The following is an 11,349-nucleotide window of genomic DNA, read 5'->3' as shown; positions in this document are numbered from 1 at the left end:
CTGGAGTACACTACATGGTGCGCTGAAAAATAAGCTGCTGAAATGAGTTCCACTGTAAAAAGATGCTGAACAGATTCTGTTTTGTTGAGATGTATTTCAGTTAACCATACTCAACAGTTCCTAAATACATACCCTCACAGAATAAAATAAAATACAATTTTATTAGTCAAATGCGCTGAATACAACCTTACAGTGAAATGCTTACTTATGAGCCCCTAACCAACAGTGCAGTTTCAAAAAAATATGGATAAGAATAAGAGATAAAAATAACAAGTAATTAAAGAGCAGCAGTAATGTAAGGGGTGCGTAATCGGTGGCAGGGAAGTCAGACGCAGGAGAGCAGAACTTGGTAATAGTCGGAGCAGTTTATTAGCAAAACCCACGGCATAAAAATAACAAGAATAATTGGGTACAAAACCCGTCGCGCACCAAACAACACGTGCACAAGCACTTACAAAAAACAATCCCACCCAAAGACATGGGGGGAACAGAGGGTTAAATACACAACAAGTGATTGAGGGAATTGAAACAAGGTGTGAGGAAAAACAAGACAAAACACATGGAAAATGAAAAGTGGATCGATGATGGCTAGAAGACCGGCGACGCCGACCYCCGAGTGCCGCCCGAACAAGGAGAGGACCCGACGACAAGTAAAAAATTGTCAATGTGCGGGGGCACCAGTTAGTTGAGGTAGTATGCACATGTAGGTAAAGTTAATTAAAGTGATTATGCATAGATGACAACAGAAAGTGGCAGTGGTGTGGAGGGGGGGAAATGCAAAGAGTCTGGGTAGCCATTTGACTAGATATTCAGGAGACTTATGGTTTGGTGGTAGAAGCTGTTTAGAAGCCTCTTGGACCTAGACTTGGCGCTCCGGTACTGCTTGCCGTGCGGTAGCAGAGAGAACAGTCTATGACTAGGGTGGCTGGAGTCTTTGACAATTTTTAGGGCCTTACTCTGACACCGCCTGGTATAGAGGTCCTGGATGGCAGGAAGCTTGGCCCRAGTGTTGTACTGGGCCATTCGCACTACCCTCTGTAGTGCCTTGAGGCCGGAGGCAGAGCAGTTGCCATACCAGGCAGTGATGAAACCAGTCAGAATGCTCTCGATGGTGTAGCTGTAGAATGTTTTGAGGATCTGTGGACCCATGACAAATCTTTTCAGTCTCCTGAGGGGGAATAGGTTTTGTCGTGCCTGATTCACGACGGTCTTGGTGTGTTTGTACCATGTTAGTTTGTTGGTGATGTGGACACCAAGGAACTTGAWGCTCTCAACCTGCTCCACTGCAGCCCCATCGATGAGAATGGGGGCGTGCTCGGTCCTCTTTTTCCTGTAGTCCACAATCATCTCCTTTGTCTTGATCACGTTGAGGTAGAGGTTGTTGTCCTGGCACCACACGGCCAGGTCTTTGACCTCCTCCCTATAGGCTGTCTCGTTGTTGTCGGTGATCAGGTCTACCTCTGTTGTGTCATTGGCAAGTTTAATGATGGTGTTGGAGTTGTGCCTGGCCGTGCAGTCYTGAGTGAACAGGGAGTACAGTAGGGGGCTGAGCACGCACCACTGAGGGGCCCCTGTGTTGAGGATCAGCATGGCGGATGTGTTGTTACCTATCCTTACGGGGGCGGCCCGTCAGGAAGTTCAGTATCCAGTTGCAGAGGGAGTTTAGTCCCAGGGTTCTTAGCTTATTGATGAGCTGTGAGGGCACTATGGTGTTGAACGCTGAGCTGTAGTCAACTAYTAATATTCTCACATAGGTGTTCCTTTTGTCCAGGTGGGAAAGGGCAGTGTGGAGTGCGTTTGAGATTGCATCATCTGTGGATCTGTTGGGGCGGTATGCAAATTGGAGTGAGTCTAGGGTTTCTGGGATGATGGTGTTGATGTGAGCCATGACCAGCCTTTCAAAGAACTTCATGACTACAGCCGTGAGTGCTACGGGTCGGTAGTCATTTAGGCAGGTTACCTTAGTGTTCTTGGGCACAGGCACTACGGTGGTCTGCTTAAAACATGTTGGTATAACAGACTCAGACAGGGAGTAGTTGAAAATGTCAGTGAAGACACTTGCTAGTTGATRACCGCATGCTCGCAGTACACGTCCTGGTAATCCGTCTGGCCCGGCGGCCTTGTGAATGTTGACCTGTCTAAAGGTCTTACTCACATCGGCTGCGGAGAGCTGTGGCGGATGAATCAGAATTAGTTGGGTAACATAGATGAATAAGATGTTTTATTTACATAATATGCTTATGTGAGAGACTTGTCATTAGAATGTATCCCTTTGGACTATACTGTTGGCAGTTGTACTTTTCCCTTCTCAGCTAGGGCTCAGTCACTTGGGGCCCAGAGAGGGGAGAGGTCAGGCTTGTCTTTTACATGTTTCTGGTAATATGCAGAATATCAGAAAGGGAGGAGTACAGAATGGAACATTGTCTTCATATGTGAATGTATCTGCTAAACCATGTGAAGGGATGGCGTGATTGTCTGTGCGCAAGTCACTCCCCTCAGTGAGCTTGTCCAGGAGTGGGGAGAAGAGGGGGTTAACTTGAGACGGGAGTATATAGAGTTGACAATTGAGTTATGCCTTGGATGAGGTAATGTTTTGGTACTATGAAGTACCAGGAACGAGATTAGAACCTCGTTTTATAGACCAAACTGAGCGATAATTTATAGTGAATGCAATCTGGCTAAGGGATACTCCTTTCTCAAGTAAAAGGCCCTTTGTGAAGAGTTCCTAAGATCTGTGGTTCGTCATGTAAGTTGAGAGGGGTGTATCTTTGCTATAAAAGATCTCAGTTGCCATTATGTTGAGACTCTCAACAATTCATTATAGATAGTGAATTGTTGAAAGTCACAGGGCTATGGTAAAGATCATATTATTAAAGATGAAGTTTAAGTATAACTCTGACTGGTGTGTGGTTTGTAACTCTCCTCATTTGGTAATACAGGAAATTGCCACGACAGAGCGTGATCACCCAGTCTTCCGGTACAGATGGTGCTCTCATGCATGTTTCAGTGTTATTTGCCTCGAAGCGAGCATAGAAGTAGTTTAGCTTGTCTGGTAGGCTCGTGTCACTGGGCAACTCTCGGCTGTGCTTCCCTTTGTAGTCTGTAGTGGTTTGCAAGCCCTGCCACATCTGACGAGCGTCAGAGCCGGTGTAGTACGACTCGATTTTAGTCCTGTACTGATGCTTTGCCTGTTTGATGGTTCGTCTGAGGGCATAGCGGGATTTCTTATAAGTTTCCYGGTTAGAGTCCCGCTCCTTGAAAGCGGCAGCTCTGGCCTTTAGCTCAGTGCGGATGTTGRCTGTAATCCATGGCTTCTGGTTGGGGTATGRATGTACGGTCACAGTGGGGACGACGTCATTGATGCACTTATTGATGAAGCCAATGACAGATGTGGTGTACTCCTCAATGCCATTGGATGAATCCCGGAACATATTCCAGTCTGTGCAAGCAAAACAGTCCTGTAGCTTAGCATCTGCTTCATCTGACCAATTTTTTATCAATCAAGTCCCTGGTGCTTCCTGCTTTAATTTTCGCTTGTAAGCAGGAATCAGGAGGATGGAATTATGGTCAGATTTAGCAAATGGAGGGCGAGGGAGAGCTTTGTACTGTATGCGTCTCTGTATGTGGAGTATAGGTGGTCCAGAGTTCTTTTCCCTCTGGTTGCACATTTAACATGGATTTAAGTCAAATCAAATTGTATTTGTCACATACACATGGTTWGCAAATGTTAATGCGAGTGTAGCGAAATGCTTGTGAAAAACAAAATACTGCATAGTTTCCTAGGAACGCGAAGCGAGGCGGTCWTCTCTGTCGGCGCCGGAAGTTTAACGTTTCCCTGCATTAAAGTCCCCGGCTACTAGGAGCGTCGCCTCTGGGTGTGCGTTTTCTTGTTTGATTATGGCGGAATACAGCTCATTCAATGCTATCTTAGTTCCAGTCTCTGACTGAGGTGGTATATAAACTGCTACGAAGAATACAAATGAGAACTCTCTCAGTAGGTAGTGTGGTCTAATCTTTTCAGTCTCCTGAAGGGGAAAAGGTGTTGTCGTGCCCTCTTCACGACTGTCTTGGTGTGTTTGGACTATGATAGTTTGTTGGTGATGTGGACACCAAGGAACTTGAAACTCTCGACCCGCTCCACTACTGCCCTGTCGATGTTAATGGAGGCCTTTCGGCTCTCCTTTTCCTGTAGTCCACGATCATCTCTTTTGTCTTGCTCACATTGAGGGAAAGGTTGTTGTCCTGGCACCACACTGCCAGGTCTCTGACCTCCACCATATAGGCTGTCTCATCGTTGTCGGTGATCAGGCCTACCACTGTTGTGTGGTGATTGTGTTGGAGTTGCGCTTGGCCACGCAGTCGTGGGTGAACAGGGAGTGCAGGAGGGGACTAAGCATGCACCCCCGAGGGTTCCCAGTGTTGAGGATCAGTGTGGCAGATGTGTTGTTGCCTACCATTACCACCTGGGGGCAGCCTGTCAGGAAGTCCAGGATCCAGTTGCAGAGGGAGGGGTTTAGTCCCAGGGTTCTTAGCTTAGTGATGAGCTTTGTGGGTACTATGGTGTTGAACGCTGAGCTGTAGTCAATGAACAGCATTCTCACATAAGTGTTCCTTTTGTCCAGGTGGGAAAGGGCATTGTGTAGTGTGATTGAGATTGCGTCATCTGTGAATCTGTTGGGACGGTATGCAAATTGYAGTGGGTCTAGGGTTTCCGGGACAATGGTGTAGATGTGAGCCATGACCATTCTTTCAAAGCACTTCATGGCTTCTGATGTGAGTGCTACAGGGCGGTAGTCATTTAGGTAGGTTACCTTCATATTCTTGGGCACAGGGACTTTGGCGGTCTGCTTGAAACATGTAGGTATTACGGACTCGGTCAGGGAGAGGTTGAAAATGTCAGTGAAGACACTTGCCAGTTGGTCCGCGRATGCTCTGAGTACATGCCCTGGTAATCCGTCTGGCCCCGCGGCCTTGTGAATGTTGACCTGTTTAAAGGTCTTGCTCACATCGGCTACGGAAAGCGTGATCCCACAGTCGTCCGGAACAGCTGGTGCTCTCATGCATGCTTCAGTGTTGCTTGCCTCGAAGCGAACATAAAAGGCATTTAGCTCGTCTGGTAGGCTCGTGTCACTAGGCAGCTCGCAGCTGGGTTTCCTTTTGTAGTCAACAATAGTTTGCAAGCCCTGCCACATCCGACAAACGTCGGAGTCGGTGTAGTAGGATTCAATCTTACTCCTGTATTGATGCTTTYCCTGTTTGATGGTTCATCTGAGGGCATAGTGGGATTTCTTAAAAGCGTCCGGATTAGTGTCCCACTCCTTGAAAGCAGTAGCTCTAGCCTTTAGCTCGGTGCGGATGTTGCCTGTAATCCATGGCTTCTGGTTGGGATATGTACATATGGTCACTGTGGGGACGACATCATCGATACACTTATTGATGAAGCCAGTGACTGAGGTGGTATACTCCTCAATGCCGTTGGATGAATCACAGAACATATTCCAGTCTGTGCTTGCAAGACAGTCCTGTAGCGTAGCTTCCGCATCATTGAGCAAGTCACTTGTACTTCCTGCTTTAGTTTTTGCTTGCAAGCAGGAATCAGGAGGATAGAATCATGATCAGATTTGCCAAATGGAGGGCAAGGGAGCTTTGTATGGGTCTCTGTGTGTGGAGTAAAGGTTGTCTATAGTTTTTTACCTCTGGTTGCACATACGACATGCTGGTAGAAATGAGGTAAAACTGATTTCAGTTTGCCTTCATTAAAGTCCCCGGCCACTAGGAGTGCCACTTCTGGTAGAGCATTTTCTTGTTTGCTTTGGCCTTATACAGCTCGTTGAGTGTGGTCTTAGTGCCAGCATTGGTTTGTGGTGGTAAATAGACGGCTACGAATAATATAGATGAGAACTCTCTTGGTAGATAGTGTGGTCTACAGCTTACCATGAGGTTCTCAAATAGACCCCCCCCCCCCCCCTCTCTCTTACCAGGCGTAGCTGCTCTGTCCTGCCGATGCACGGAAAACCCAGCCAGCTCTGTGTTATCCGTGTTGTCGTTTAGCCACGACTCATGAAACATAAGATATTACAGTTTTTAATGTCCCGTTGGTAGGATAGTCTCAACCGTAGATCATCCAGTTTGTTTTCTAATGATTGCACATTGGCCTATAGAACCGATGGTAGTGGCAATTTACTCACTCGCCTACGAATCCTCACAAGGCACCCCGACCTTCACCCCTGTATCTCTGTCTTTACTTCATGCAAATGACGGGGATTTGGACCTGGTCTCCGGGAAGCAGTGTATCCTTCATGTCGGACTCATTAAAGAATAAATCTTCATCCAGTTTGAGGTGAGTAATCGCTGTTCTGATGTCCAGAAGGTKTTTTCGGTAATAAGAGACGGTAGCAGCAACTTTATGTACAAAATAAGTTACAAGCAATGCGAAAAAACAAACAAAATAGTACAGTTGGTTAGGAGCCCGTAAAACGGCAGCCATCCCCTCCGGCACCATTATCACTTCCACAGCAAATGATTTGGCAGTAGAGTGGCGATGATGAGTGTTTAACTACCTTTGACTCCTCTGTCTGGGTGCTGTAACTCCTCCAGGTGGATGGTGTGATGACTTGACACTTGACAGTTAATATACTACCGCTACTGAAAATCTGTGGCAGGGTTAGGGAGTGCCAAGACTCCTCTGGTTCCCTAGCATTAGAGTCCTCATTGGGGGAGTTTAATAGTCATATTACATTATATAGTAAAAAACARGTTTCTTTAGAACAGCTACTCGGTTCATCAGAACATGAAAGGGTCCCTAAAGGAGGACTTGCTGGGCATTTCTACTAATTGGTTACTGTTTAATTATTTGATTGATTGATTGGTTGATTTAATTTGTTGATTGACTGATTTATTGTGTCATGGTGAGCCTGTTTCAGAGCAGGAAATGTCTGGTGGAATTTACACCCACGTTAAGAGTGTGAGGTTCATTTTAAATGGAAACGTTAGCTTTGCATTCGTAGTACAGGGTAACTGACACTTTATGACTCACAATAAACAGAAACACATTAAAGGATGTCACAACTGTAAAGTTTACAGTGTGTTGACGCCCACCCACACGCTTGTTTCAATCTATCCGTCCTACTCACACTAATTGTTTCATACATTCTGATTGTGCTGGACGATTGAATAAAGCACTGACTCATGAGCCAGTCCTGCAGGCAGTGCAGAGAGAATTTGCTCCATCTACATCAAACTACTTATAGCCACAGTAAATGTCACCTATTGTATATKATTTCACAAGACAGTACTGTACTAGAGAGTAAATACACATAGCAATGCAGCTAGCCCCTAATTCATAGATCTAATGGTGTTCTTCAATGCAGTGGACCTAGGGATACACCGAGTGTGCAGGCTTTTTTCCAGTCCAGTTCTAACACCCTGTGGGTCTCCAGGACCAGGATTGAAGAACACTCAGACAATCAGAGAGACCATTAATCCTCTTCCATCTCCTTAGTAGAAGTGTTAAGTGGAGAGAGTCAAGGGCACTTCTGGATGGAGATTGGATTGGAGTGGATTGGAGGGAACATTACACTTGTCTAAAATACTCTTCAGAATGTGTTTCTTCTGAAAAGTCTTCAGAAAGTCAATGTAGAGGAGAAAGGAAAGCATGACAGGTAGCCAGAGAAGAGGGTATGAGAAGCTAGATTGAGGAGCCATGCCGCCCATATGTGCACTCCACTTTCTGCAAAACATGATGTGCTTACACAGTAAGGATGTGTGTGTGTATGTGCGTGCATGCATGAAATTGTCTGTGTCTAGGCTATGTCTAAGTATCTGTGTGTATGTATGAGTGTGTGTGCGAAAGAGAGAGAGGGTGATAGGTGGTATAAAGAGGAGGCCGATGGGAGCAATGCAATCCAGCTGAAATGTAAATGCTGGAGAGGGCAAGGTTGCGTGGACCAGAGGTGAATTCTGATTGCAGTAGTGTGTCAGTTTGATTAGCAGCACTCCGTCAAGATGAGCTGTGAAAGCCATAGCACTCATGTGTTTCGGGCATGCACAATATGGATTCTGCTGGGGTTCTTCTCACCAGTCTATTCCCAGGGTTCACTCCCACGCATAGATCTGCCAGCACGCCTTCCAAGGAACAATGTGAAATTGTTATTTTCTTCCACCGATTGTATAGCAACGTGTGCCAGTGGTCCATTAACTGTTATTTTGGTCCCTGCTGTATAGATATGACATATTACTGTGATGTGTTTAGAATAAGATATGTATAGATGTGTTATCCTACTCCATCATTATGTAATAACAGTACATGTGAATCACAGCCAAAAAACTAGATTTTGCATAGTAAAAAAATATATAATTTTATTAAAGCTATTTCATTACCTGGGACATTAGGCTTGAACCTGTACATTGTGCTACTTAATCAAATTCAAAGATCAGCTTTACTTGAACACGCGCGCACACACACACACACACACACACACACACACACACACACACACACACACACACACACACACACACACACACACACACACACACACCACACACACACACACACAATACACACACGCATACACACATGCAAACACACATGCACACATGCAAACACACACACACACACACACAGTTGGTTATCTATGAACCTGTTTGGGTTAAGTCAGTGTAACATCATATGAGTCTAAATCTTATGAAAGTAACCACTTGGCAACTGCTTGGCTCAACGTCTAGTACTATTCTTGCTTATTGGTACTAAATACGAAATAGGCTACATTAATTAAAACATCCTGGAAACATGAAGTAGGCAATAAAAACGATTGGTGCTGAGATGTTACAAATCAATTTGTCTAGCCTTTAAATCCAGAAACGTAACTGCTCTTGTTCCATAGCATATAGAATGTTTTTGCCAAAGATATCCTATTCTCTTACCAAATTCTTAGGTTTCTTCACCAGTATAGACCAGTCCCAGTATAAAATGTCTGGAGCATTGTATCAATACAGGATCTTACACACACAGGCTTCATCACTCATTGCACAGAATAGGCTAGCCTAAATGCCAATTAGAAACAAATTAGGACAAACATTCACTTATTCCCATGGTTTATTTGCACGAACACCAATGCAATCCTCCTAACGCTCGCACATTAACCTTATCGTTCTCACTGCATGGCGAATACGTGAATGCCTGGGTGAATAATTGCTGAAAAAATATATTTTTTTAAGTAGCCTACATAAATATTAACTTACCCGCTAAAACGCGAGAGACATCTAGACAGCCGAGAATTAGCAGTGGCATGGTTGACAGGAAAAATCTCTCCATCCTTCAAACAATAGAGGACTTGAGAACCAATTTACTCTGCACAGCGCTATGTTAACCGCTTGGTTGTTGTTCAGCATTCACGTCAGTCCATGCGTATTTTCTCGACCAAAAAACGTTTACTGTCTCGCAACGCTTGCCGCAGATCGACTGGCAAGCGCATTCAGCACCAGGGACAGCGACCGCGCTCTTCCACCTGCATTCAACAGTGGCTAAACATGCWTAAACATGCTGCGGACCTTGTTCGTGTGTGTCGCCCACGACCGCTCTTCCTCGCGCCACCTCAACTACGAGAGATAATTACAGACATTGAATTACAGACGAGAGACGACCAGACACATCTGTGCCACTGAAGTGGTGGTGCTCAGGGGCATTCAACTAGGCTACCTCAGACAGAACGTGCTCGCGCTGCTCTCACTGCCTGTGCCACTGGCTCGAGATGCCTGTCCATTGACTCTCGCGTGCGTAATCATGGGCTAAAGAGGAGAGATGCATCATGCACAAACACACAGGCATACACTCGAAGCTCCTGTTATTATTAATATGCGCAGCAATTATACCTCTATGCACACATAATCTCTGCACACACATGTCCACTTGTAAACTTTATTAATTATGATTAAATTAGGTATGAAAGCATCTCACAGATTGCTATTGGTTACACTAAACAGCAATAACTTAYAATTCTGCTTAAAGTGTCAGTATATTTTTCTCAGGTATAGACAAAGGCTGTGAGAGCCTTGAGTTCAGTGGTTGAAGCTTGAATATTCAGACATTTCAGACTTGCATTTTGGTGGGCTATACAGCAGTGGGGTAGAATATGTGGCATATTTCAAGTTTGCATAGTTTGTATAGCTTACCCACTGGGCACAGACGTCAATGCAACGTATATTATACGTTGGTTCAACGTAATTTCATTGAAATGACGTGGAAACAACGTTGATTTAACCAGTGTGTGCCCYGTGGGTACTTAGTGCTCTATAGGCAATTATTATGGTGTATTATGGCTATGACAAAATGTTATGCCTGCAGAATAGAAATAATGCAATAAAGAAACACGTGCACTCTGTTTCTTCATAGATCTGGTAATTTATTGACGGGACATACAAACATGGTTCCCTATTTCATCCGTTGAAGTGCCCTGGGGTAAGGAATGTTTTTTTACAATAAAAAATGCATTGCAATTAAGTCGAAACTTTTAATTTAATAATTTCAGTTTTCATACAATTACACATGGGGTGATGCTATCTATCACTGTGATTGATATCAATAAGACCAAGTCAATCTAGCGGACATCCCATTTGTCATTGACCAGTTAAATATTCTGAGCCTGTCATGTCAGTGATGTGATCGAGTGCACTCTGTCACCGACACCCCGTCGCATCCGTTTGCGTCTAAGAATTATTTTCAGTCTACACCACTATCAAATAATGCATGTACAAGCCCACGCTAAAAACAGCCGCCTCAGCATATATTCATAATTTATGTAGTTCTTTGACACGCTGTTGAACGGCACAAATTCGTCCATTCGCTATAGTTAAAGCAGCCACACCACCACACCCATGACCTCCTCTGACTATTTCAATATATATATAACTGCCGATAATTATTTTACAGATAAAAGTTACATGAAAGCCGATCTTACCTGAGCTGTAGCCTATATCAGTCGCCGCTCAAAGATGTGTGCGCATGCTTCACTTTGAGAAAGCTTCGTCACGAGTTTAGAGCGCACCCGTCCGGAGTCGGGCTGCCCAACTGAGAAGCGACGTTAGCGAATGTCCTCTGTGTCCCCAAGACAGGCACCACACCACACTTCCTCTCACACTACACACAGCTTTACAGCATCTGGCTGGGTGATGGCGTGTGTGCGTGTTGTAGAGAATAAGTGAATGAAGGTGTGCTTGCGAGTGTGTGCGCGCGCGTGCGTGTGTGTGTGTGTGTGTAATTGTTCTTTGCAGCTTTGCAGTAGTCATAAAAGCAAGTGTTTCCAAGTCAATTCCGTGGAGGTTGATTATTTTTACCTCACACATTTAAGG

The 11,349-nt window shown here is 44.8% G+C and overlaps 1 protein-coding gene across 2 annotated transcripts in view; it reads right to left on the bottom strand.

Annotated features, from left to right (window-relative positions):
- LOC111969028 (fibronectin type III domain-containing protein 5b-like) overlaps window positions 1–9,712 on the bottom strand; it is a 59,848-nt gene extending 50,136 nt beyond the window's left edge. For both annotated transcript variants that reach the window (XM_070445212.1, XM_070445213.1), the window contains exon 1: window positions 9,244–9,712. In XM_070445212.1, the coding sequence (XP_070301313.1) occupies window positions 9,244–9,316 (73 nt within the window). In that variant the 5' untranslated portion in view covers window positions 9,317–9,712. The remainder of the gene's footprint in view (window positions 1–9,243) is intronic.
- Between the last annotated feature and the right edge of the window lie 1,637 nt (window positions 9,713–11,349).

The sequence above is a fragment of the Salvelinus sp. IW2-2015 genome, linkage group LG9, assembly GCF_002910315.2.
Source record: "Salvelinus sp. IW2-2015 linkage group LG9, ASM291031v2, whole genome shotgun sequence".
Classification (NCBI taxonomy): domain Eukaryota; kingdom Metazoa; phylum Chordata; class Actinopteri; order Salmoniformes; family Salmonidae; genus Salvelinus; species Salvelinus sp. IW2-2015.
This window is presented reverse-complemented; position numbering and strand designations above follow the sequence as displayed.